This window comes from Aspergillus campestris, assembly GCF_002847485.1.
Source record: "Aspergillus campestris IBT 28561 chromosome Unknown P168scaffold_10, whole genome shotgun sequence".
NCBI lineage: Eukaryota > Fungi > Ascomycota > Eurotiomycetes > Eurotiales > Aspergillaceae > Aspergillus > Aspergillus campestris.
Genome location: NW_020194345.1, coordinates 1,357,115 through 1,384,331, shown reverse-complemented (window position 1 = coordinate 1,384,331; position 27,217 = coordinate 1,357,115). Strand labels below are relative to the sequence as shown.

The window sequence follows — 27,217 nt, the reverse complement described above, 5'->3', positions numbered from 1 at the left end:
ATGTAAAAATGACTTAGTGGTTAGATGGCTCGGCAATATGATGCTCATACAATCATCCACGTATAGTATGTTTGGTACGATCTGAGAGATCCATGTAAACCAGACTACTTCGCTGTCTAGAACTAAATTGGCTCCTTTCAAGTTTTCTGTTGGAATCAAGGAATACTCCCAAATAACTATCATATTATTCATACAAACAACGACTATTCTCCCAATCCTAATGAAACAATCGTACCAACGCTTAAACCGCTTGCATATCGACCAAGATCTTACAATGCCGATCTCTCTCCTCGAGCAACGCCTTGAAGCCTTTCTCCACCACATCCTCCAACTTCACCGTAGCAGTGATCATTCCACTCGGATCAAGGAGTCCTACATAGTCAGTATCTTGAAATGCTTGTCAGTGTGTCCAAAAACATACCATCACTCAACGCCCTAACAGTCTCCACAAACGACATCTCATCATAAAGCGCAGCCTGCATATACTGCACCTCGCGATACATCAAATCATTAACCTTAACCATCGGACCCCTCTCCCAGAGCGCAATATTCACAATCGCGCCATGGGTCCGACAAGCCGGAATAACACCATTCAACGCCGCCTCCACACCAGCGGTATCGAACACAACGTCCGCGCCGTGCTCATGCGTGAACTCGCGCGTCCGCGACACGACATCCGCCTCGCCGGGATCGATGATAACCGTTGCGCCGTATTCGCGGGCGAGCTTTTTCCGACTGTCCATGGGTTCAACGACGATGATTTCCCCTGCGCCTTTCAGTTTGAGGACTTGCACTACGCAGATGCCAATGGGGCCGCCGCCGATGACGAGGGCTGTGTTGCCTGGTTTGAAGGGGGAGATGTTGACGGCGTGCCAGGCGACTGCGAGGGGCTCGATTAGGGCGGCTGTTTCGGGGGGGATGGAGTCTTCGATGGGGTAGAAGTGGCGGGAGGGGGCGACGATGTGTTGGGCCATGCCGCCGCCGTAGCCTTTATCAGTCAGTTTGTATTCATCCAGCGTATTCTGCCTTCTCTGCCATAAGAAGGTGGGAGGATGGAAGGGAGGCATACCGCTCAACCCAATGAACCCAATATTTTCACAGCAGTGTCGCACCCCCTGTTTGCAAGAGGAACACTCGTCGTCATAGATAGTAGGACGCACAGCGACGCGCCGGCCCGGCTTCAACTTGTCATCGTGAACGCCCGGTCCAACCTCTTCAATCTCGCCGCTGAACTCGTGGCCCATCGTGACGGGGCGCTTGGCGCCTGTTATCGGGTGCGGTTTTTCGGGAATGAGCACGGGGCCGGCGGAGTACTCATGCAGGTCTGCAGTGGGCTTTCGGTGAGTAGATGGCTATCGCCTGGGTTGGTATACCCACAGGAAGGGAATAGGAATATCTAGCTACCTGTCCCGCAGATTCCGACATATAATGGCCGGACCTGTAAACAACCGTCACCACCCACTCTTCTCATACTGACACTGTCCCATTGAGGATGGGAATACCTTCACCTGGCCATATCCACACGTCGGCTCCTCCACCTCGTCGAGTCTGAGATCATGGGGTCCGTGGAACCGCAGCGCTTTCATCATTTTGCCGTTTGTTGCTCCGTCAATGCCATCCACGATTGAATTCGTGGAGGAGTTCATATCAGGGAGTTTCTGCTGAGGAGGGTGCGAGTCAATGGGGAAGACCATTTTGTCGAGTATGCATTTGCTTTAAATTTGGAATGAATCGTGTAACCATCCTTCTTCCCACGCCGTGTTCGAGTTTCTTTTATTATCCTGTCCCGTGGCGCTGCATAGCTCAGGATTGGGATGACGTTCGTGTGAGCAACACCGACAGGGGTCGGGCCATGGCTTCGTCACGCGTGTCTGCGTTCAGGCCTATGGGTGTATACGAACGTATCGGGATGCAGCCGTGATTGAAACCCTGTCGTTGTGTCCATTGCGGGTATCGAATGAGGGTGCGATGGATGGAGGGAAGCATTGATTCCTCATAGGGGAAGTTATCTACTATGGTTGTACACGGAACCGGGTATCTCCACTTTCATTGCCATGGCATCGAATGGCTGTAAAGATCTAGAATGATACTGGAGAAGGATTTGGCGTGACGTCAGTTGAGCGTCATCGGTTGATACATGAATCAGAATCAGTTTATCTATATTAGAGGCTTTGTTTAGTGACTCGTGGTTGTGATGGGATAGATTTCTTGTAGTGATCCCTGAACATTCCCAAGTCATTTCTCTCTATATATCTAACTAGGATCGAAGAATGTATAAGAGGTAAGTACCTAGAGTAGAGGTTAAATGATTCCAATAAAAATAGAAAACTCTGGCCTCGGGTTAACTAGGCGCATGAATCAAGGAGGAGAGATGAGTATAATTGGCGGGTCACCGAATCGTCAAACTCAATTCTTTCGACGCGGTGGCGGAGAAATCCTCCCAGACCCTGGCCTGGCCTGACTTGACCTGGTCTGACCTGAACGTGTTCAACCCAATATATTCCAGTGGATCGGATGGTTCTAATCCAATTGTCGTCCACAGCATTCTGGCCGGAGGAAACTTCCAGCCACTCACAGCCTGTCGATCGGCCTGGCGTGGGGGTTTCTCGGCCTACGACTCCATATGCAGGTCGCATATCACCTCACGACAGACGCGTCTCAGAGGGTTCATCCCCCTTCTAGTCACTTGGAAATTTCCTCTCCTTGTCTTACTTTCCTCTCACGTTGATCACTGAATGGCCCATCCGACAAACGCGCCAGGCGCTTGTTCGCTCGGCTCGGGCTCCGCGAACCATGGCAGCGCATCCATCAGAACCAGGGCTGGTCCACTCACCCTCATACGTCATATCGCGAGTCTATCCTCGAATTTCTACGTAGTACTCTTGCGGGCCCTCGTCCGCCAATCATCGTCCTCAATCGCCTATAATGTAGATGTCCCACCCAACCCCGAGCAATGTCCATATCCCGGTCTGTCCAATCGTCAGAGGCGTTATCAGAGGGGCATGCAAATTCTATCCTTGTTATAAAACCCCAGTGGGCCACGACGGGGCATGGAAGGGGGCTAAGGAAGAAAATTCCAACGATAAGATGTTGCCCTTAAATCAAGCACCGTTGCCATCCCATCCGGCTGCAGTCGAGCCACCCGCTACAACGACGTTCCCTTCGACACCCGTTGGACAGAAAATGTCTCTCTTTCAAGGCACAGTTATTCTGGGGACCGCCTTCGAGGTCACCCAACGCTATACCGACTTGGTTCCCATCGGCACCGGGGTGTCAGGATTGGTCTGGTATGTCTTTATGTTCATGAACCAGTCCGTCACGTACTAACAGGACCAGTTCCGCCAACGACCTGATCACCAAGAATGTGGTCGCCGTCAAGAAGCTGTCAGATCCGTTCCGGACCGCTGCCATTACGCAATTGCTGTTTCGCGAGATCCGGTTACTTCGACATTTGAAACATGAAAATGTATGTTCTCTTTACTCGGCCTGGATCGAGCGACGCTAACCCAACTAGGTGGTGAATTTGACAGACATTTTCGTCTCTCCGTCAGAGGATATGTACGTTATCTTGCAAAATCTTACGGTCTTCATGGCTAACAAATCCAGATACCTGGTGACGGAACACATGCGGACCGATCTCTCCGTCCTCCTCAGCCAAGGCCCCATCGAGGAGAAATTCGCCCAGTTCTTCTTCTACCAAATCATGGAAAGCTTACCCCTCTCCCTCCACGCAATCACATACTAACTTGAAGCCACAGCGCGGCCTAAAATACATCCACTCCGCCGGAGTCGTCCACCGCGACCTCAAACCGAGCAATCTCCTCATTAACGAGAACTGCGACTTGAAGATATGCGATTTCGGCCTCGCGCGCGTCCAGGAACTGCGCATGACCGGGTACATCTCTACCCGATACTACCGCGCCCCAGAGGTCATGCTGTCCTGGCAGCACTACAACGAGAAAGTCGACATCTGGAGTGCGGGGTGCATCTTTGCGGAGATGCTGCTCGGCAAGCCGCTTTTCCCTGGCAATGACCATGTCCATCAGTTCAAACTGATTACGGAGACGCTGGGGAAGCCTCCGAGTGATGTTCTAGGGAAGATCAAGAATCTCAACGTACGTCAGCCCTCTTGTCTTGGATTAACTTCGGGGAAAGGTAAATACTGACAGCGACTAGACACTAGGATTTATCAACAGTCTACCAGACTACAAACCCAAAGCAATCGCCGATCTATTTCCCGGCTGTGATCCGAACGGTATGTACCCTATTCATGTTCCAGGAAACACAAAGTCGTTTCTAACAACGCACAGCAATCAAACTCCTGAATCGGATCTTCGTCTTCGACCCTCAATCACGTCCCACCGCCAAGGACATCCTCGAATCACCCTTCCTCGCACCCTACCACGACCCAACCGACGAGCCCACAGCAGTGGAAAAGCTCGACTGGTCTTTTCTGAAAGAAGAGCACTCGCTCGACACATGGAAGTTGAAAATGTACGCATCCCCTCTCATTATTGTTATTTTTCTGCCACGAGGTGAACTAACTCCCAACAGGTACGGCGAAGTACTAGGCTACCACGAACGAGTCACGCCGCCACAAGGCACCGCCAAACTCCAAGAGTCCGACCTGTTCGAACCCCCGAATCATATGGCACACTTCGACATGATGGACACCCTATAGACGTGGAGGATCCGCTGCATACATGCCTGGGCACGTTTCGTCTGAAACGGCAACGTGCACCATAGGCACTACTACGATTATTACGAAAGCGGAGTGAGGGAGGCGCATTTTCTTGATCCATAGACTTATATCCATTTCTCGATTGTCTGCAATGTTTGCGTTTAGCAATTGTCGCGTTGCGGGGTGCGCCGTCTGAGCAATGCTTTTTATCCTATCTCTAAATATACAAATGTATTTATGTTGCAACATTAGATGTACAAGAATTACCTACGGTGTCACGATATCTTTTGTAGCCGAGTGGTATTCTCTACAACGATACATTCCTATTGAACTGGTAGTTGCTGTTTTTCGGAGGATAGTACGCCTCATCTGTCTCGCACATTCCCGTCCCCTATTATAGCTGCAATCCCTCTTATCGTGATTTTTGTATTCAAGTTATAATGAATTTACTAAGGACCTTCTGAACTATTGATATACTCCCGATACTCACGTGTAAAGATCCACATGATATCCGAGACAAGTCAGTATGCGTCAGCTGACCACAAAACGCATTGTTTTCTGACGGCTGCACTCCTGCATCTTTTGATCCTTCCGACATATTTCCCTCTTTGACAGGATGATCACTATTGCCAACTTCATTGACTCTTGCGTCAGTTTCATCAGCTTTTGTCCAGGACAGCCAAAAGACCATGTGCTGCAAAAGGAAACAGGGAGTTGTCACTCGGATACCAAAGATATAATGACACCTTTGGCCTTCGTAAGTGTTCCTGTGTTCAGCACAACACTGTGATGGTTATTTGGTATTTCAATGTGAAATAAAATTGCGGATCCACCGATGTAGTATTTCGCTGGCTGACCGAAGTCCCTGATATGAGTCTTGCTCACCATGGCTAGAATATGCAAGACAGTCGTGCGAGATGTATGTCCGACACTCATGTTAGATATTACCTTGGCATACAACTCTGCTCACTATCAACAAGTATTCTGACCACTTAATACAAAGCTCTCTCTCCGCAACCCCGGGTCGCCACCTCGAGTCGCAACTGGACAGATCAACTTCTTCACAACCCCTACGATCAGCGCGCTATAGGACGCCAGAGACGAGAGAGCATGCCAGCAGTGCAATAATCCATCGATATACCTTGGAGAGAATTAATGGAATTGGCGGATGATGGACTAAATCGATGAAAGCGACATCAAGTGTGGTGTTTGTGATATGTTGAAAAGAGAGTTGAAACCTCCAGTATCCTGTCAAAGTATTGACACCCTATCTTTCAGCCGATAATGGCAAAATCAATCTGACCGGTTGCATCCACCGCCATAATACAATTCCACGCCGTAGGCAGTTAGATCCCTGTCATTCCATATATACACAACATGGCTAACTCTGGTAGGCTGCATCACACAGGGCTTGCGCCCCACCATTGGGACTCAAAGGTGTTACTATCAGGTGAACAGGAATTACAGTAAACCAATGATATTATGACTTTTTGCGCCCAAGGCTACCCCTCATCGTGAGCACAAGGCTGGCGTGGCTTAGTCAATGTCTAGTTTGTATTCCACCTCGATGATTCTCACCTCCTCGCCTCAACTAACAATACACCTTCAAGATCGAGTCAATCAAGCACCCAGAGAGAAAATACACATAGATACACAAAATGCCCTGTCCCGCACTTGATGACTTTGATATTGGCTGGATATGCGCTCTGGCTATTGAGGCCGCGGCAGCCAGTGAGATGCTTGATGAGAAATTCGAGCCACTACAGGAACAAGACGCCGCCGACTCCAACATCTACACCCTAGGCCGAATAGGCAATCACAATATCGCGATAGCTTGCCTACCTGTGGGTCAATATGGAACCACTTCGGCTACAACCGTTGCGAAAGATATGCTGCGCACATTTTCAAACTCGTTGCGGGTCGGGCTGATGGTCGGTGTGGGGGGAGGCATTCCATCCCCCGACCATGATATACGTCTTGGCGATATTGTGATCAGCTGTCCAGACGGTACTTCCGGAGGCGTCACTCAGTATGATATGGGGAAAATCACCGTTGGTGGTAAACTCCAACGCACTGGCTCTTTGAATAGTCCTCCAAGGTCATTGCTGGCGGCGGTCAACGGTATGAGGGCAGCAGAACTGACTGACGATCCTCGCTATCCGCAATATCTTCAAGATGCGGCTGGCAGAACTGCAAGAACCAAGAAGAATTTCAGCCGACCTGATTCACGATACGATCGATTGTTCAAAATTGAGCACCCGCATCCTGAGGCTGCCAAGAACTGCGACACATGCTTGGCCGAATGGGAGGAGCCTAGAGACGAGCGAGAGGATGACTTTCCACGGCCATTCTATGGTGTAATAGCATCTGGCAATGTTGTTATCAAAGATGCGTCGACAAGGGAATCCATTCGTTCTGGAACGGGGGCACTTTGCTTTGAAATGGAGGCAGCTGGTCTCATGCAAGATTTTCCGTGCATTGTGATCCGTGGAATTTGTGACTATTCTGATTCTCACAAGAATAAGGCATGGCAAGGGTACGCTGCCTTAGCGGCAGCATCATATGCCAAGGAGCTAGTGCAAACCTTACCCCGGGGCCAAGTTGCGCGTGAGAGATTAGCCACGGACATATGTAGTAAGTGGTAGCTAGTCTAACCCTGAACCTGTCGACGGCACGGTGGGCTCATAAAATCTTCCATAGGGTCTGTACAAGAATTGCATGAAGATGTCAAAGGTACAAATCAGCGGCTAGACAAAGCATACCATCGACAGAGCCAGTATCATCTTGATGATGAGCAACGGCAGTGTCACCAAGCTTTTAAAACCTCAACCTACCAACAGTACAAGGATAACAACCCCAATCGAGAACGAGAAACATGCCAGTGGGTTTTACAGGACCCAAAATATCTCCGTTGGAGGGACAGTTATTGTAATGACCTTCTCTTGGTATCAGCCGACCCCGGCTGTGGCAAATCTGTTCTGGCTAAATCTCTGATCGATCATGATTTGAAGAAATTGACCCCATCGGCTTCAATTTGCTACTTCTTTTTCAAAGATAATGAGCTGCAGAACAAACTTTCTATAGCACTATGCGCAATACTTCATCAGCTTTTTAGTCAACAGCCGAGCCTTTTGGAATATGCAATACCATCCTGGAAGAAAAACGGCCACAAGCTTCAGGACGAGGTGGGCGAGCTTTGGTCAATTCTGCTAGCTGCAGCATCACATCCTACATCACCGAACACAATATGTGTCCTCGACGCGCTTGACGAATGTCATCTGAATGATCGAAAGCGACTGATCCAAGAGCTCAAAGCTTTCTATACTAGTGATCAGAGTGGCTCGTCTAACCAGTCCACTTGCCTCAAGTTTATAGTCACAAGCCGTCCCTATGCTGAGATAATAAGCGAGTTTCGAGATATAACTCGATTATGCCGACATATCCACTTAAATGGGGAGGAAAGGAATGCTCTTATCCACGAAGAGATCGACTGGGTAGTCAGAATCAAGGTGCAAGAACTAGCCGAAATAACAGGTATCTCACAGAAAATGCAGGCGCAGGTCGAGCAACAGCTGCTTCAAATGGAACATCGCACGTATCTTTGGTTACACTTAGCCATGGACGATATCCTAACAATGTTCCAAGACAGCCTACGACCTACCGAGGAGACAATTTCTCTTGTACCTACTTCTGTGTCCAATGCTTATTCAAAGATTCTCGAGCGAGTCCCATCAGGTCAAGAGGATTCAGTACGAAAGATCTTTCAGATCATTGTTGGTGCACGAAGGCCATTATCTACACGTGAAATGGCTATGGCCTTGGGAGTGGCCACCAAGCCCAATGCAGTAATTTCAGCAGAGGCCATGCTACCTGAAGAAGGTCTGAAAGCCAAACTACGCCGATTGTGTGGATTATTCGTTTTCGTCGATGACGACTCGAAAGTACACCTGATCCACCAGACAGCCAAAGAATTTCTTAATAAATACAATATTTCCAGCAGTCCAATTCCATATTATCATTTTCGCTGGATCGATACCCAGGATCTGTGGGCCAAAATTTGCGTGAGATACCTATGGATGAAAGACCTCGAGGACAACCAGTTGGATGAAGGCTCCGATCTCATGGGCCTTTTGAGATATTCAGCAGTAAATTGGGCCGATCATGTACGCAACATGAGTAAGTCCTCGTACTCTGATCTGGGGGGCTTGGTATATTTGTTATACGACATGTTCACCGTGCGATTCGAGCTTTGGTTCTCCATATTTGAGATTGAAAAAAGTTTGCAATTTGACTGTTGGCCAGCGCGCTTCCCGGATCGGAAGAGACGCAACATGCATGCATTGCAGCTAGCAGCACTCAACGGGCATTTTGAAATAGTACAGAGACTCTTGTCAGCGATGCATAAGTTCGGAGCCGACCCCGGGAATCACGAGTGCAGCCTAAGGACGACAGCTATCCAGCGACACGAGCGAATAGTCGACTCTCCAATGCCCAACATTGTGCTTCAAGCGCAACGTCCGTCATTGTATGACCCAGTCGAAGAAATAACACTTGCCCTGTGTATGGCCTCACTGAGTGGATATCATGATATTTGCCAGTTGCTTTTAGAGCAAGGAGCGAGCCCGGATCCCCTGGCGTTAGTAATTGCTTCGTCTGAGGGACACTACGATACTGCGCAAGTCCTGCTAGACAAGGGGCTGGATCATAAGCTCCAACATCACCCTTATACTACTGCCCTGGAGGCTGCGTCTTTTCATGGGCATTATGGGGTCGTGCAGCTTTTTCTGCGGAGCAATATCGATGTTAATTTCTGCAGCGCTAGCAGATATGGAACGGCTCTCCAGGCTGCTTCTGCGGGAGATCGTCTGGAGATCGTTCGGCTTCTGTTAGAAAACAAAGCTGAGGTCAATACTCTAGGCCATGGGTACAGTGGAAGTCCCTTAACTGCTTCTTTACGTAAAGGGGAACCTATAATTGCCAGGGCATTGCTGGAGGCGGGCGCGAAGACCGACTATGTGCATGACTATCATGGTTCTGCCCTTTACTGTGCTTCTACAGACGGCCACATCGAATGCGTGCGGGTTCTGTTAGAATATGGAGCCGATGTTAATCTCCCTACCAGATATGGGGTTGCTCTATGCGGTGCGTGCAAAGCCAACGATTTGGAAGTTATGCGCTACTTACTCCAAAATGGGGCGGACGTTGACGGGCCTTGCGCAGCGGATAAATCAACTGCACTGATACTGGCTTCTCATTTAGGCCTCGTGGAAGCTGTGAAAGCTCTACTAGAGGCGGGAGCAAATGTCCATATCGAGGACAAATATCACAGCAATGCTCTTATCGCTGGTTCCCGTCAGGGTGATCTTGATATAGTGCAAATCCTTCTAGAGTATGGTGCCGACATCAACGCATACGTCAAATCATACTCATATGGGACTGCATTACAAGCTGCTTGCTCGGGAGGTCATGAGAAAATAGTGAGATTTCTATGGAGCAAAGGGGCCAATGTCAATGCTCCAAGTGGATTTGGTGGCAATGCCCTGCACCTCGCGTTCAGGAAGAAATATTACGGGATCGTGCAATTTCTTTTAGAAAAGGGGGCCCGTGCTGACGCACGACATCGAGGCTATGGAGATGGTCTGCATGAAGCTGTCAAAGAGGGGCACACCAGAGTCTCGGCCTTGATGTTGGAGAAGGGGACTGGTCGTGGTTGATAAGACACTAGCACGCAGCCTGCGTCTACAGGGCATAATCAGTCTGGACATATGCTCTACCGAGGGAATATAAGATCGATGATCATAATGGAGAATATATGATCACGACTCGCTGTACATCCTCACCGGCATATCTAGATATGTACTACTCATTCTGAGTCATGTAGAAGATTACCTAGAGAGGGAGGATGACATGTCTATGGTTTCCTTTCAAAATGAGGTAATTGAACGACACGCAACTATTAAATAGTGGAATATTGTAATCGGTAAACATGTCAGCCGATCTTCAGGGTCTTGCCACATATATTATATCTTGACTCTTCACGTTTTTTTTTGGCAACTAGTCGCAATATTTTCAACGTCGCAAGAATCATCATTTCCCTCGATGGATTTTGACTGTCCATCGGTACTGCCACAATGATGAGCATATACTGAAGCAAGCAATAAATTTAGAGAAGCGAGAGAAGCCAGCCATCTAGAAATACCATGACTGGAAGAGGTGTGCTTCATTACCTATGATATGATAATGATAAGCATTTTACAATCAAGATCATGATGTGCAGCAATGGCTACAGAAATAGGTATCTCGCATGACACGGGCTAACCCTTGCATTGCTTGTCCTCAGACATATGGATGTCGATGGTCATGACAGCTAAATATATATCCATTCAATGGTTCCTTAACACCATGCAGTAATAGATCCGCCTGACCTACAATCGTTACTACACACCATATCGGGCTTAGAACCCACTAAGCCATCCCGCTAGACCTTCCTACAGGGGGGGAGGAGGGCCAGGAGGACCACCAGCATCCGGATTCTCGACGCCGCCATCCTCAGTGTAAAACACCGCAGCCTTGACGTCATTACTCTGCGTGGGATCAATGCCCAGCGAGATCCAGCCAAACAGGCCAGCGCTCACGTCGTCGCCCTCGCCGAGCGTCACGTACTGGGCGAATGGGTCGATCTCGGCGGCTTCCTCGGCGAGAATGCCATCTTCGTCGTTAGTGGTCAGGGGCTGGGTGTTGGCTGCGTAGGTCTCCGTCTTCTCGACGGCGTTGATCAGCTCCTGGTCGAAGAAGATCTGCCCGACGTAGGAGGCGGTCGTGGTGTATATGTCTGAGAGGGTGTCGTTCTCGTTGGCTTTTGTGCCGCCGGGGTGGGAGAGCACTGTGTATAGTCAGTATCTTTCAGTTTCTTCATGTATATATAAAAGTATATATGTGTGTAAGTGGGATAAAGGAGTGTATACCGTGAACATGGGTCGTACGCCCAATATAATGCCCCGGGAAGATAGTCTCAAACTGCACCACGCCCTCGGCGCTTGTTTGCTGGATACCGCGAAGGAAGGTCGCGTCCAGGTTGCTTTCGTTGTCGGGGTCTCCATTGCCCCTTGCCACGACACCGGAGTAGACACCCTGTTCGCTCGCCCGTTAGCACTGGGTGTGGTTATTGAGGAGAGAAGGTAACGTGACGTACGGTAGCATTGCAGTGCCAGATTTCGATGTAAGCTTCCGGCACAGGCTCGCAGGTCTTGGTGTCGACAAGCTGGATATCCAGGAAGAGGGGCACGCCGGCCTGCTCCTCGGAGACATCGGTGCGGATCAGTTCCCCGCTGACGTCTACGCATCTCTGTTAGCAAGTCTCGACATATTAGCGACGCCGAGGAGGAGACGAACAGTACGGTCCCTCGGTGACATCGGGGCCCAGGATGCAGGTGCCTCCGGACTCGAACAGCTCCGAAGGGTCCGCCGTCTGATCGACGTCAAGATCAGAGTGGTGGGGCGAGTGGTCTCGTTTCTGGAAATTGGTCAGGTCTGCATGGTGTTAGCAGGGTGCTCAGCGGACCGTAGTGTGAGAGAGTGGACATACGCGCCAAGTCGCGTTTCCGACGCAGACTATTCGCTGCATGTCGGCGTCTGGCCATGTTCGCGCGCTCAAGGCCCCGCGCTTTCATCTGTGGGGCACAGTGCGCCAAACTGCGAGAGCTGAGTGGTGTGCGCTTTATGAAAGCTGCGCGCTCCTCAGCCTCGGCCCTGATGTCGTGGCCGGGGTGGGCGGAGACCACACTGGCGAGGCCTACAAGGCCTGCCACGAGGGTAGATGCAATTCGGACCATTTTTCAACCAGGTGTGTGTGTGTCTTTCAGGATAAGAGGGGGTAGACTTTCCTCTGCAGACTCCCTCTGCCAACGGACCTGGGATCATCGTTTCTTAAATAATGCTGTAGATCCGGGTCTCTACCCCTCGACCTACCGGGATCCACATACTGTCGCAATTTAGTACATCGGTACTACACTAGAAATGTTGGGTTAGATACCGGCAATTGCGCAGCAATCTCTAGACACGTCTAGGCTCGCTGGCGGGGTGATCCGCCTGGTCCGCGGTTGCTTCCACAGGTGCTGTCGATCAATGGTGGACTAATTACCCAGTGGCATTGAGTAAGCTGCGCATGGTTAGTTGTGGCTTGTTATTTATTAGCCGACCCTTTGGTAGACATATGGCCGTTTGACTTGTTGGGTGAGTTCGGACATTGATACACAATCAAAGCGGTCCATTCTGATTAGAAACAAGACAACCGTAACGCAAGATAGAGTAGCAGAAGTGTCGACTTCTATCAGACCTTCAGTAAGGAACACAGGAAGTGCCATTTCAGGGGAAACGCGCAGGTCATGCGGAAGCCACGGGGTTGCAAAGCGGAGCAAGCCTCCGTCAATCAAGCTCAGGGTTGGCGAAACACTTGGCGCCTGGGCACTTTACAGAGATTGATAACATCCTCACCATTCGTGGAATTTCGTCACAAGGGGGAGATGCGGGGCTTCGATTACGCCTTAAAGCACGCAATCCGTAGGTAGTCCGTACGCCGCTTCTCTTGGCAGGAGAAGCGGCCCGAGGTTTGACATCTTGCGGGGCTTCGAGGTCATAGTTGAAAAATGCATGGTATGCATTATAGTATGGCACCAGCGTCTATCAATGCGTCTATCAATGTGGGAGATATGGTCCTAAGAAACAGTCTGCAAGGTGGAGCCGGCAAGATTTAAGTTGTGGCAGGGCGAGTCCTGGCACCGCAAATCTCAGTTGACAACGGATATCCAGCACCTACTCCTGGTCTTGACCGGGTCTTGCATAGTCCTTGACTTATTCATATCTCCTCCTTGATTGAACGAGCCTATATTATCAGTTGCATATTGGCTTATTCATGTGACCATGAGTAGCGAGCATGGTAGGGTTGCATCACAGATTTTGGCACGTCACTAATGCCCTGCAGTTATTAGCATGGAATGTGCCCTCGCGTAACTGCTAAGCACTGTCCGATGCATACGTGCTTCAAATTGAGGGAGTAACATTGCCAGTCCAACGCACGCCATCAACACTAGCAAGTCGGCCGCGGTGGAGGTTCCAAATCTGTTGCGGAAACTGTGGTGATTTCACCTGATTCGGCAGACCCGATAATATCTCAAATACCAGGATTATACTCTCGATCAGGTTATGTACATGCTAAGGTTTGTGTTTCAATATGAGTGAACAGCCGGTACATCAGTTCTGTACTGACGCACCCTAATCAGGTATGAGCAATAACCGGGTTGACTCTGACTTCAATGAGCAATGAATCTGGCTGTTAGCAGTTGGTTAGAGTTATCAGATCATCTCTTCTGGCCTATCATAACATGGAATGTCAGTAAATTTATGCTACCCAAGTATGCAGTTCGTGTTTGTATAGAGCTTCATCCGTATCAGCAATCTTATCAGATTCAAACTCAAGCCATGGGCTTGAGGGAAGGAACTAATATTACATGTCTCTTTGTTCATCTTTGATGGCATGATAGGCGATTCCTGTGTCCCATCAACACGGCGGGGCGAAGGAGCCTTTAAAGATGGCACCGGTGGGGAAATGAATGCTTCCTTCCAGTGGGACAGAGTATCATGAATATGTGGAAGTGACTGCAATCGGTTGGCATGTTAGCTCACCGGTAGCGTTTGCAGAGTCCTTTTCCCACTGTCTTCCATCTTGTATTTTCAACCTTCAAGCAACCTTTTTCCATAGTCTGAATATCATCAATTCCATCCTTTCGGATGCATTTCCATACCCTATTTCCACAGAATGCGCCAGGTAAAACAGTCTGACCAGCGTAACAAACCATAGCGAAATGGATAAATTATCTATCAGTGACTTCATCAATCTCAACAATGCTTATGATGTCTACCCTGACACAGTGACTTCAACTGGCGGCATCATCCTGGGAAACGCGTAGCACCGCAGGCTCAATCATTCCCCTCGCATGCTCCGTTAACCGATCCTTTGATGGTTGTTTTGTCTCCCTTCTTTCAAGCATGGAATAACCCGCTGTAGTTAGGATGCAACCGACTCATATCAGGACGAACACGCAGAAGCTCCCACGAATATGGGCCGCTCACGCCTGCAACCCATGCGACGAGCGCAAAACGAGGCGTATCGGGAACCTTTCTGACCATGTCACATTGGGAGAAGTATGTCAATTGGGATGTGTATAAAGGAGTGTAAAATACCAATATGTGAGCAAACAGTTTGCAATCGATCACACCAAAAGACAATAGACAGCAGGGTCTAGATTAGCGGCAACAGAACCGCTGTATACTTCGAGTACAGGATGTGATTAACTCCTGCATTGATGCTCCTGTAGCTGCAATCTTCAATGAGGCTGGTTTTTATATAGTGTGTCTTGTGGCACACAGCGTGAAATATGAGAGTAAAAGTGAAGGACAATGCCTGACCCCACCAGATTAAAGGCAACTCGTGTTGTATCACCTCCAGTAGAGTTGTTGCTTCAATACATCACGATTCGTCCATTGACCTTGGTAAATCACATAAAGAAGACAGGGGGATGATGCTCAGGTAAGGCCATGATGTGTTGGTTTGGAATGGTTTGGGAGGTTGACAGGAATGGGCTTCGGCTTCCTGGCCTCCTGTGGCACAGAGCAAAGCTGCGTTACATGTGACTACATTGGTGGTAAAAGCCGTCTATGGCTTATTATTGGGCTAGATCCTTTTTGCATTGGAAGCTCATTTGCATTGTTTTGCCTTGTCGTTGTTTTTCTTTTCTTTCTTTCTTTTTTTCCCTTCCTGTTGTATGCGCATGTTATCTCCCTTGATGGCCTCTCTAAGCTGTTTCGTTTTCCATCTGAAGTCGTAAGGTACATGAAATAAAAGACCATAAACTTGGAAATGAATGAGATAAAAATGAAAAGATCATAGTAAATCACGAGTAAAAGAGCAAAGATAGTAAAAACACAACAGAAAGAAGAAAGCCATATACTCCTACAGATGTTCACTTCACAGTCACCATATTTCCAGTTCGCCATACCGTGCTACGCACCCAACAGCTGGAGATGTATCTCCCCATAGCGGTACCGTGTTCCATGCTCCTCGCTACTATCATCTTCGTAGGGCTCCTGTGCAACATTTATGAATCCCTTGGTTGCCAGGGTGAGCGTATGCATGAGGCCATGTGTCGCGACAGCACGAGAGCTACTCTCTGGAGGGATGAGCGCAGAAAACGTGATTTGCTTCACTCCAGAAGAAGTAGTACCATCAGGTCCGTGGGTGGATGCCGTCATCTGGCCGTCGACCTTGACCATGAGAAAGTCAAGGAAGTTGACGCTCTCCTGGTCCAGCGTGGAAAGATGCGTATTCTGGGAATTCAGCTGGTTTCTATCCTGAACACCTTCCATTCCGGCATTTTCATCAGAGTAGAGGTTTGTCTGGAGATAATCGCCCAAGTCGAGGTCTTCGAGATTCGCCAGGTCGTTGGCTTCGAGATCCAAACCGGTCAACACGTCAATGTCGAAAGGAAGGCTGCGGCCGGCGAGTGGGCTAGCACTTGCTTGGCTTCGTGATCTTTGACCTCGTAACTGAGCAAGATCTAGATCGGTGCCGAACGATCCCACGGAGTGGGGCATGAGTCGGGACGACACATCGCTGGCGCTTCCAAATCCGCGGAACGCATTCGCGATGGAAGAACCGAACCGGGAGCTCTGTACCGAGGCTGTGATGTTCCACGGCATCTGGGAATTTCCTTCATGAATAACCGACGAGGCTTGACGGCCGATCTCGACATTCTATGCTCTAATTGTCAAAAAACGGTACAGTCGACTGGACAGAATAGCATACCTCGCGCCAGAGATCATCGCCCTCTAACTGTTCGCCCCGGCCCAATTCCTCTTCATATTCTTCTTCCTTTGCACGTACTCGCCGTGTCTCCGAATCGGAGTCATGTTCCGGTTCAGAAGACTGTTTGCGCTTGAGTGTTTTGCTCTGTCTCTCACCACTTAGGGCCTCGTACAAGGCGTCTCCAGAGAAACAATTCAAAGGATGCTGGTACTGGGAGGCGCCCACGCCGCCACCAACAGACCCTATACCGAGGCCATAAACCCAGAGAATAGCGTTCTTCTTAGCTTGGGCTGACTGTTTGCTATAAGACTTTTGTTGCACAGCAGCAGCCATGTTCTCCACATAGCCATTGTTGAGACCTGCCAACTCTGTATTTCGCAGTGCGATCTGTTTGTCGGTAATTATGGGCCTAGGTTGGCGTTTACCACGGCCTGTAGATGCTCCGTTGCTAGCCTGGGCGCTCTCGGTCTCCACCTCCTTTTCCTCCAGAACAGGGACGCCGGGTTGGCCTGTGGTCGAATGAGCTCGAGATGACCCGCTAGGCTCCTGAACAACCATTACCATCTCATCGTCTACGGCCATCGCCTGAGGCGACAAGTCATGCAGTGGAACCTGATCATGTTCCCGCGGAATGGGATATTCACTTCCTCTGTGCCTGGTTATTTCAGAAGCGCGACGAGGCCCAAGTTCGACGATATTCCCGTCCTCGTCGAACTCAAAATCCGGTTGAAGCAAGACGCCACCCTCCTCAAAGGTAGAAGACGCAATTCCAACTAAGCCGAGGCCTCTCTGGACAGAACCGGTGGCGTCTGCGTCCGAACCGAATCGGCCCCAGTCCCTTGTGGCAATATCACTAGACGAGAAGCTGAGGCGTGGGCTGGCGCTCAGGGCAAGTGAGGATTGAGGGAGGTCGGGTGTGGAAGGTAGCAACATAGAAGACTGCTGACTCAATGACTTGTTCTCTGAGAGTAGCAAGGAGGACAGATCAAGTCCCAGTCCAGGCAAGTTGGTCTCAGGCAGAAAGGTCGGATCGTAGGGTAATATAAGCTGTTCTGGTCTAAGCGTCCATGTCAGATGAGTCAAGCAACTTGAGCGACATCAAAGTAAGGCCTTGCAGGGTTAACACACCTCGCTTTCCCAGCACTTGGATCCAGCCCGCCCCCAGACATGACCCTAAATAGAGATCTCATCCGGTCATGTATCGCCTGGACATCGGTGAGAGTATAACCGCATTGCTGATTGTGGACTCGCGAGACTCCGTACCTAAAAATTTGCCCATGTTAGCCACCTTGCATAGCGATTTGCTGTCTGATCACCTACAACAAGTTCCCCTGAAGTCTCAGCGCCATTGGAGCCTCCGGGTCCTTGATCACACCGCAGGCCCTAGTTACATCCACGTCCAGTATTGCCTTGCGGTTCAACTTCCGCGTGATAGACTTGGAGCCGAGGGTCGCCACTAGCCTAGATCTCAATAGTTAATTACCATTGCCTTTCCTGCATGAGAAACATCGCCCATCGGCACATACCATATCGTAGCAACACCATGCTCCGGGGACGTGAGAACTAGATGGAAGGAAACTTGTTAGTAAATCAAGCCATTGACTGGAGCCAAAGGATAGTGTCTCACTTTCATGGCTATAGAACATCTTGGATGCTGTCCCGACGCGTTCCTACGCGAGCGTACGTGGTCTATCGATGGCTGGTGGATGAGGGTATAGCCTCCACACCCTGACGCGTACAGTCAGTCAAATATCTCGCGATTCGTGCGCGTGTTCGCCAGATTCAAACCGATAATAATAGTATTTAGGGCTATATCCGACGTGAATCATAGTGGACTTCTCCTGAAGCTACTTGCCTCTTGATCTAGAGATGGTGTCTCGTAAGGCTGCGAATCGTCTGTAAGATGACTTTAGATGATATTGACTATGTTCAACTCTGTGACTCGGGAGAAGGGATGCTGATAAAAGTAGGGATAGTAGGAAGATGTGAAGAGAGGGAACATCGTAGAGGATGGGAAGGTAAGACAGATATTTGCTCAAGGTGTCTGCCTGAGGTAGTCAACCAGCCGACTTGCGATTTCGCCTACGATTACCAGATACTAAAGGGTGAAGATAAGTCCAAGGTCAGCAATGCCCATTATTTGACGTACTGTACAGTCCCAATACTAATCTAGACTTCCACAAACCGCAAAACCGAAAGCCATCTACAGCCAGATAGTCCAAACCGCAGGTGCAGACTGAAGACACGGGGGGGGGGAAGGGTAGCACGCTTTAAACCCAACCCTAAGTGACAGACAGAAAGAAAGACTTTTTGTATCATTGCCTTCTCTAACAACCCCCAGCGCCAGCAACATTATCCCACCAGAAAGCCCTACTTTCCCGCGTGGGATAGAAAAATGGTAAGGGAAAAAAAAGAAATATATCCACAAATAGTACAAGAAAGAATAGCCTGGCTTCTATTGGAGGAATAACAAAAACAGTCAAGAAAACAAAACAGCGACCGTGTTTGTTATGGAAAAACATATAGCAAGAGGCGATAAAAGGAAAACCCTTACATATGATCTCCCACCATAGCAATCGACGAAGATGCACGCGGGGTATGATATATGCGACAGATCAAACTAAAGGATGACACATGAAACGGAGAAGGAAATGAGAAAAAAGAGATGGTGCCAAAATAAGTGACAGGAGAGGAAGAACCGTCCGCGACTCAGACTCGAAGAGTGCAAGGTTGACGGGAGATCGGATCCTGATAGCGTAACTCTTCATATACCTACCCTTCGGTTATACCAAAATTATACGGGCTGAGACGGGCCGAGATCTATTCAAGAGGGATGCCGTCGTACTCGCCGTAGCCGAGGGCAAGGTTCATGTTCTCTGTGGAATACATTAGCAAAAGCGTAAACAGGATCACCGATCTCGGGGAAACTCACGGAGACACTGGGTGGCGGCACCCTTCAGCAGGTTATCGATGGTGGCGCAGATAACAGCGCGAGTGCCGGTGGCATCAACGGCGAAGCCGCCGACCTCCACACCATGGCGACCAGCGATGTCCTTGACAAGAGGGGGCTCGCCCACGATCTTCACCAGCTTCTCGCCGGCATACCGCTCGTGGAAGAGGTTGCGGACTTCACGGGAGGACATCTTCTCCTTGAGGGGGATGCTGATGGTGTGCTGCAGAAAGGATTAGTGATCGCTCAAGCCAAAAACCCCATCGGGGAGGGAAGGGGGGAGGTAACATACATGGATACCCTGGAACCACACGGCAACGTGAGGGACAAATGCAACGCTGGCCCCAAGCTGATAGCCGATCTCCTTCTCGTGGATGTGGCCGGTCAAGCTGTAGGGGATGATGTTGTTGGTCAGGAACTCCACGTCGTTCTTGGGGCTGGGCTTGGTGCCAGCGCCCGAGTAACCGGAAACACCGAAGATGGTGGGCTGGCCAGACAGAAAGGGGACGAGAGGCGCAATGCCGATCTGGGCAGCGGTCGCGTAGCAGCCGGGGTTGGAGATACGGGTGGCCTGGGCAATGGTCGAGCGGTTGACCAGCTCGGGCAGACCGTAGGTCCAGTTGGCGTCAAACCGGTAGTCAGCACTCAGGTCGACGATCACGTTGCCCTTGGGGGAACCCTGGTCGACGGCATCCACGAAAGGCTTGCACACGCCGTTCGGCAGCGCCATAACCCAGCAGTCAACGTCGCCGTTCTCGGACATGCGCTTGACATCCTCGGGGCTCAGGTTCTCGTAGATGATCTCACGCTTGTCATAGCCCTGCAGCTGCTTCCCCGCCAGCTCACGCGACGAGACGTGGCGCAGGTCCAGGTGCGGGTGGGCGTTGATCAGGCTGATCAGGGCCTGGCCCGTGTAACCGCGGGCTCCAATGAGGGCCACCTTGGACGGCTGGGTGTTGGACATGTTCTTCTCGCCGAGAGGCGGGTTCGGGTTGGTGGTGACGAACGTGCGCACGGCCTGCACGGGGACCGTGGGACGGCCGGAGCGAGCGGCACGCAGGGCGTTGCCGGTGGTCGAGAAGGTACGCTTCTGCTCCGTCGAGGCAGCGCTGGCGCCAAAGCCCTTGCCGATGTTGGTGGCCGCCTGAGCGGCACGGTGCAGGCGGGACTCGAGGTTCAGGTCGCCAAACATCTGACGGCCGTCCTTGTTGAACTCCTGGACCAGCTGCTTGACCTCCTCGCCGTTCTCGATTCCGTACCAGAACAGGACCTCGCCGTCCCGGCTCAGACTGCCATCAGCCTTGTCGAAGAACCAGGTCAGGTTCTCGTCGTCCTCCTTAACGGTCCAGACCAGCTTAGGGAAATCCTTCTTGATGGAGGCGAACACATTGTCGGCGACGTTGGTGAGCCACCCCGACTTTGTGATGGTGAAGGTGGCCAGGTGGGCCAGAGGGGTGGTGGCATCCTTCTGGGGAGGCAACACCACGGCCAAGGCCTCCATGGGCTCGTCGTAGTAGACCTTGAAGTCGCGCTCCTTGAGGCCTTCGACGTAGCGATCGACCGTCGCGCGGGCATCAAGTCCCTCGCGGTCACGGACCAGCACCTCCTTCAACTTCTCCAGATCCTCAAACTCGGCGAGGGAGGTCTTGGTGTGCACCTTGTTACCACGGCGGATCAGGGTACCGGCACCCGAGTCGGTGAACAACTCCTTCTGGAGATCGGCGGGGTGGATGATGGCAACGCTGGAGGTGCGCGGCAGGTCGTCGAGCAGATCCTTCATCTCCTTGATCTTCAGACGAGTGCCATGACGCACCCACCACTGCTGCATGAGGTGCTCATACTCCTCATCCAGGTTGATGGCGGAGATCTTCTCACCCGTGTCACCGTTGAAGAGGCCACCCTTCTCGGCGAGGTAGACGATCTTGAGGGGCTGAAGGGCACGAGCCAGCTCGCCGGCGGCCACGTCGGCGTTGACGTTCAGGACCTGGCCATCCGGGGTCTCGGCCATGGAGGTCAGGATGGGCAGACAGCCCGCGGAGATGGCAGACTCAATGGGCTTCTTGTTGACGCCGTTGATCTTACCCACCAGGTTGTACTTCTGCTTGTCGAGGTAGTCGGCGGAGAAAACGCCCGCGGTGACGGGACGGGCCCGCACCCCCATGCGCTCCAGCTCCTCGATGAGCTTCAGGTTCTCCTCCAGGAACAGCTTCCGGGCCAACGCCAGGGTCTTGCCGTCGGTCACGCGGATTCCGTCCTCGAACTCGGGCTCCACACCGGCATCCTCGAGCATGCGGTTGAGCTGAGGTCCGGCACCGTGCACCACAATCGGGTAGAGTCCCACGCCGTTCAAGAAGGCGAGCGCGGAGGACAGGGTCTCCAGGTGCTCGGTAATGATCGCACCACCGACCTTGATCACGGCGAACTGCTGGGAAGAGACGGAGGTGAAATGGGAGAGGTATTGCTGGACCTCCCGCTTCGAGCCGATGTTGCTGAGCAGCTGGACGACGGTGGAGCGGGTCGACGAGAATTGCGGGTCGGAGGCACGGGAGTAGTGACGACCCTGCAGCAAGGGCACGGCCGACGCCCGGAGAGCGTGGCGGGCATAGGGAGAGGACAATCTGGCCGAGGAGACGGCGTGTGGTGCGGAGAGGGCTCGAGCGGATTGTCTAGTGGCGGTCGAAGTTCTCCGCACGGCGGTGCGAAGGGAGAACATCTTGTCAACCAGCATGCGGCAGCTTCGGGACAGACAATTAGAAAGGGGGGGTAGAACGGTTGACGGGAGAGGAAAGAGAGGAGAAGGAGGAAGCCGAGTGATGAACGTCCCAGTCGAGCGAGGAGGGGAGGAAGAGGGGAGAGTGGAGGGGAGAGAATGAAGAGAGCGAGTCAAACGGAGATGAGGGAAAAAAGACGAAGTGGAGGCGAGAGGATTCTGCCCTTAGTCAGCGCACCGCCTTGACTCACAGTATACGGAGGACTCTTCATACATCTACATCTCTACGAGGCATTTTCTATCTCACTGCATGAATGGTTCACCTCTATCATATCGGTCGTGTCAATTGCTTTTCTATTCACTGGCTGAGCCATTTACCATCCAATCCCTCCCTTTCCCTCCGTCCAAATGTATGAGTGATTAATGACCCGAATCCACAGATCTTGGTCGCTGGATTCTTGGCACCGACTTCGGAGCCGAACAAGGTGACGACTAACGCGGAAAAGATCAGGCAAAAGGACAGTCAAATTGTGGGAAAACAACATGAAAAGGAAAGAGACAAAAAGAGGGGAATCAAATACATCCCAAACACAGTCGTGGTATTGAATCCACCCTGTTCATCCCGGTTGACTCTCGATTTTCATTTTCCGTCCCCACCACTGCCCGAAGCCCAACGGTGTCATTCGTCTTCCGCACGGAATGGAAATTGGCCCTGCACAGAGTCCACCCTCTTCGGGAAAGATTATGATTATCAGATCTCACGGTGGCCCACCGTTGACGAATGATGCTGGCGGATTCAGTTTGTCAAACGGGCCCTTTCGTTATCTGATCTTCTAGCGAAAGCCTCCTTCAGCCTTCTGGTCCACCATGATTCTGCTTCACCAGTCATGAGTCACGACTCGTCGCTCGTCGCCCCATTCGATGGCTTGTAGCCTTGTACACGGCGCACTAGCTCGACTCGGCCCAATCCGCGGACACTCACGAAGGTAGATGAGGAGGGTTTGTATTCGGGTATTAACCTCTCGTCAGGTAAAATGGCGGCCAATTCCGCTCCTGACGTATGGAGGCGGTCTGACATGGAACTAGCTCTGGCAAATTTTCAACACATGGCTATCCAGCAGAGATTTTCACTTCTGATCGACTCCAGGTCTGGAGCGCATTTGGCGCCGCCGCCTTGGTCACGTCTTGGCATTGCACTGGTGATCGGCGGATTTCATCCCTGTTTGAATGGTTCTTAGTTTTCCAGCCCGGATGCTCTCCGAAGGCGAAGGTATTGGGTACTGACTTGATGTGTCGATGTGGCTGTCCATTCTGAGATAAAATTATTGATCTTCTATGTGGACTTCTGCTCATCCGAAGGTAAATCGTAGTGTAGCCAACGCTTTATTACAAGAGGTGTGTCCTCCTACAATGGGATCAGCGAGACGAGCGGTGCTCTATTTATATACTTTCCTAAATCCAAGCGAATGAATCCCATGCTTAAACTTTACATTCCTCCCCTCCCACTTTCCATGGTCGTAGGCTTTTGAAGGATATTTTTAGCCCTTATAAACTGATCAAGTAGCGCGACAGTTATAGATAGTAGGAACGTCACTGAGGAGGAAAGTCATTTCCAGTACAGAAAGTTGACTGGGTGTCACCCTACCCCTAGAGATACATCATTTCATGATGGCCACGGTCTAATGGGCCATGGTCTAATATGACATGATGTTTAAACGACTGTCATGGTGATACTAAGCTCGGATCCTTTGTATACTGTAAATTTGATATATTACCCACTCAGCTGGGATTTATCTCTCGACAGTATATACTGTGACGATCCGTGTCGCTTTTCACTATTGATCAAATTAGATCGATCACCATCAATCCTCCCTTGGAGATGGCATGATAGGGTTATATCTATGATTCCTCTCACGGTTGTTATAGATGATAATATCTTCATTGTCACTCAAAACCTGTACCATGAAGAGAAATAATATAGGCTAATCCAGGGTTGATACCTACTGTGAAGTTGGCTCCCCAATATTGTCCGGCGTAGACTGGATATCAATGCTGTACGCTGTACGCCAAAAAGCTGGATTCTATACTCTGAATAGAAGCCTATTACCAAGGCCAAAACAAAAGTTCCTCCATGGATGGCATCCCTCTGACTATCTCGTCAATATGCCCACAAATATCGGGCCTATCTTGAGATAGGCCAAACGATGTTAGAAATACATTACTCAGTCTATACGACATATCTACCTGGCACTACCGAGCATGTACTAGTATTGCTGACATGCATAGTGACAGCCAGAGAGACATGCATGTTTCCAAAAATGGAAACTATTTCACGTGGGACTAGTAACTATCAAAGCCCTGTGATCAAGTGTCTTTGACCCAGATCTATATTTGGTATATACTGGCTCAATCATATCCCAGCAGATAATTTACGTACGTGGGTATCTACTTATTAGGTATGTACTGAACAAGCACGGCAGTCACTTATTCTATTCTATGAAGACATCCCTATACATACAGAGAGAGAGCATCAGCTATCATCAGTATATCAGCGCTCTCACCTTCTTATATATAAGAAGCTCACTTCTGTAGACAACGACACATTACACTTTGATTCCCCACCAAGCACGTCACAACGCTGATACTCCCCATCAACAGGATAATCAAGGGTCCAAGGCCAGAGGACCCTTAAACTGCCCCGCCCAACGAGTGGCAAACCCTCGCTATCGTAATAAGGCTACACATACCCCTATGACGGTCAACTCACCGATCCTCCTATGATTAATCTTTTTGAGCTTGGGATTGATGGTGTGTTTTGAATGTCAACAATCGGTTTGTTGTTGTAGCTGTGGCCTTTCGAAATATATATATCGGCTCATCGATCTGAGTATCGCCAACACGGGGATGGTAATGCTTCATCGTCAGTGATAGTTGTAGAATCAAATATAGTGTCTTTATGTTGATAGAATTGATTGTATGATATCATGGCTAGAGTTCCATTGCATTCCACCACCGTCCATATTCGATATGGCCGATATAGATGGGTCGTGAAACAAGCCTAAGGCAGCCACTTTCTATTTGTCCTCTATACAAGGGCGTATTAATTACGGAACCGCCATAGTTCGATACGATAATTACTTGATCATGTAGGATAGAACATTCATTATAGAGCTAAGGAAACAGACGGACATAAGAAAGAGACATAAGAAAAAAAGAAAAGCGTACTCAAACACAAGCAAGCACCGGAGTATCATGTACATCTTCACCGTCGACGGATCGTATGGCATGGCCTCATTCCAAAATCAGATCGACTCGCAGCGCCAGAGACATTCGGAGACCAGATTTATTCGTGAGGACAAACGTGGGTGACGCCCGAGGAAAAAGAAAAGCAAAAGAACACGAGGTATTAATGGCTGAGAACAAAGCTTCAACACAGATGATCCAGCTGGAAAAAACATCCATTCCCAAGAAAAACATGACGGTCGCTGCGTTCGTGGCTTATTTTGTGGTGGTGACAACTAGCGGGGGGATGTTAGCACGGTCGCGGGCATTTCCCAAAAGTCACATGGGCAAGACAAACCGGTAGGGACGATAATCACGACAAGCAGGAGGATGACGCAGATGACCAAGCATACACGCATCTTCATATCCTTCCACCACATCTGCTTTCTGACGCGGTTGGCACCCCGACGGAAACCCTGCGCCGAGGTGGCCAGGTTATCGGTCTTATCCTGGAGCGAGTCTAGACGCTCGCCACGCTCCGAGACCTTGAAAATATTCGAGCGCATGGTGTCGACAGTCTCTTGGATTTTCTATTGCGGCGATAACACGTCAGTCTAAGATGCACGGACGAACGGGGTGGCGCGACAGCCATGCAAAATCAGGGGTAGCATCGAGGGGTTCCCAAGTGACCTAGATAGCCCGTAACAGGACGACAATAGGAAATCCTATCCATCTCATCCAACCGAGCCGAACCCCTGATGCTAATCGTCTCCCTGCGGCAGAATATACAAAAGATCGATGGCTCAGCTTACCTTGTCAATTTCGCGGGTCTTGGGGTCGCCATTTTGCGCCGTCTGGCCGGGGGCCCCGTTGGAGCCGGAGGGGATATAGGGGTCGTAGGGTGGCTCAGACATGATTCCGGTTATTTAGGAGGAAGAGAAAGATCGAAGTTCCAAGTCGTAGAACCTGGTGGGTCACCAGATGATCTAGATATGGGGATTCAGGGATCGGTCGATTTCGCGCTGAGGAGGCCGAGAGAAAGGATCGAAACGACGGGCCAAGTAGCACCGAAAGCGACTCCGGATGAAGGACAGGCTAGTGACCAGGGGGAGTCGAGAGGATCGGATGGAGTGGGATGGAGAAGTGAGGGAGGTGTTGTTGAAGTGAAGCTGACAAGTCGCCGCCCGCCTTTGGAGATTACGGGCGTTTCGGTTCTGTCGGGTTCGGTCACGTGATCCTAGCCACCGTAAATGGGAAGGCAGGGTCCAGGCAGCCAATCCGTGCGCTCGTGTAGACGAAACAAAGCGACCCTGAGTTAGACAGGAGACTTTACTGTACTAATATACCTATGAATAAATGTATTTTATATATATTAGATAGATAAATACTGGTGTTTCGAGAAACCGATCGTAGAATTACAAGAAGCTGAAATTAGGTAGCAACGTAATTATTTATATCTCACTATCCGTGGCTATACAAATAGTATCCGGAGTGGAGCATCGTGCGCCTCCCAGTGGCATCATGTGACCTGTCTGATTCAATATCGGGCACTAATAGTACAGACAACGACATGCACGTTATTGAGATACTTGTTGGTACTAGGTGCTTGTGCTGGTACACAGTAGACTGGAAACTGGTTGCTCGAGAAACAGAGGCTGTGCAGGAGAGCGTCCGACCCGCCACTAGTATACAGTATGTGCCACGGTTGCCAGAGTCGGTCTGAGTCTGGAAGCCGATCAGTGGAATGATCGTGGATCCTTGCCAGGTTGACACTCACTCGTCAATGCCCACCCT

General features: G+C 50.3%; 8 protein-coding genes across 8 annotated transcripts; 3 read left to right on the top strand and 5 right to left on the bottom strand.

The window, feature by feature from the left end:
- Positions 1–241: 241 nt before the first annotated feature.
- Positions 242–1,589, bottom strand: P168DRAFT_240525 (2,3-butanediol dehydrogenase; the record flags this gene model as incomplete). Its single annotated transcript, XM_024833721.1, has 5 exons — positions 242–372; positions 422–988; positions 1,070–1,324; positions 1,405–1,438; positions 1,503–1,589. 5 exons carry the CDS (start codon positions 1,587–1,589, stop codon positions 242–244), a joined length of 1,074 nt encoding a protein of 357 aa, XP_024690935.1.
- Positions 1,590–3,183: 1,594 nt separating this feature from the next.
- On the top strand, positions 3,184–4,681 carry P168DRAFT_320881 (mitogen-activated protein kinase HOG1; the record flags this gene model as incomplete). The annotated part of the gene is made up of 8 exons (XM_024840408.1): positions 3,184–3,287; positions 3,337–3,466; positions 3,515–3,558; positions 3,607–3,643; positions 3,759–4,115; positions 4,177–4,255; positions 4,311–4,494; positions 4,555–4,681. 8 exons carry the CDS (start codon positions 3,184–3,186, stop codon positions 4,679–4,681), a joined length of 1,062 nt encoding a protein of 353 aa, XP_024690934.1.
- Positions 4,682–6,339: 1,658 nt separating this feature from the next.
- P168DRAFT_320880 (uncharacterized protein) lies at positions 6,340–6,905 on the top strand (the record flags this gene model as incomplete). Its single annotated transcript, XM_024840407.1, has 2 exons — positions 6,340–6,779; positions 6,857–6,905. The coding sequence occupies 2 exons, from the start codon at positions 6,340–6,342 to the stop codon at positions 6,903–6,905; spliced, it is 489 nt and encodes a 162-aa protein (XP_024690933.1).
- Positions 6,857–7,500, top strand: P168DRAFT_329275 (uncharacterized protein; the record flags this gene model as incomplete). The annotated part of the gene is made up of 2 exons (XM_024841448.1): positions 6,857–7,315; positions 7,382–7,500. Coding segments are annotated over exons 1-2 (312 nt in total), but the record flags the coding sequence as incomplete, so codon positions are not given.
- A 3,669-nt stretch (positions 7,501–11,169) lies between these two features.
- Positions 11,170–12,513, bottom strand: P168DRAFT_240437 (intradiol ring-cleavage dioxygenase; the record flags this gene model as incomplete). Its single annotated transcript, XM_024833716.1, has 5 exons — positions 11,170–11,564; positions 11,647–11,812; positions 11,874–12,016; positions 12,074–12,211; positions 12,267–12,513. 5 exons carry the CDS (start codon positions 12,511–12,513, stop codon positions 11,170–11,172), a joined length of 1,089 nt encoding a protein of 362 aa, XP_024690931.1.
- A 3,226-nt stretch (positions 12,514–15,739) lies between these two features.
- On the bottom strand, positions 15,740–18,187 carry P168DRAFT_284054 (Rad21/Rec8 N terminal domain protein; the record flags this gene model as incomplete). The annotated part of the gene is made up of 6 exons (XM_024836107.1): positions 15,740–16,489; positions 16,542–17,598; positions 17,670–17,804; positions 17,862–18,002; positions 18,068–18,104; positions 18,169–18,187. 6 exons carry the CDS (start codon positions 18,185–18,187, stop codon positions 15,740–15,742), a joined length of 2,139 nt encoding a protein of 712 aa, XP_024690930.1.
- Positions 18,188–19,361: 1,174 nt separating this feature from the next.
- argEF (bifunctional acetylglutamate kinase/N-acetyl-gamma-glutamyl-phosphate reductase) lies at positions 19,362–22,204 on the bottom strand (the record flags this gene model as incomplete). The annotated part of the gene is made up of 3 exons (XM_024840406.1): positions 19,362–19,417; positions 19,474–19,714; positions 19,784–22,204. 3 exons carry the CDS (start codon positions 22,202–22,204, stop codon positions 19,362–19,364), a joined length of 2,718 nt encoding a protein of 905 aa, XP_024690929.1.
- Positions 22,205–25,516: 3,312 nt separating this feature from the next.
- P168DRAFT_292408 (SNAP receptor SNC2) lies at positions 25,517–26,821 on the bottom strand. The gene is made up of 3 exons (XM_024837579.1): positions 26,236–26,821; positions 25,782–26,013; positions 25,517–25,719 (listed from the first exon to the last, which is right to left on the bottom strand). The coding sequence occupies exons 1-3, from the start codon at positions 26,335–26,337 to the stop codon at positions 25,700–25,702; spliced, it is 354 nt and encodes a 117-aa protein (XP_024690928.1). The 5' UTR covers positions 26,338–26,821; the 3' UTR covers positions 25,517–25,699.
- Positions 26,822–27,217: the final 396 nt, after the last annotated feature.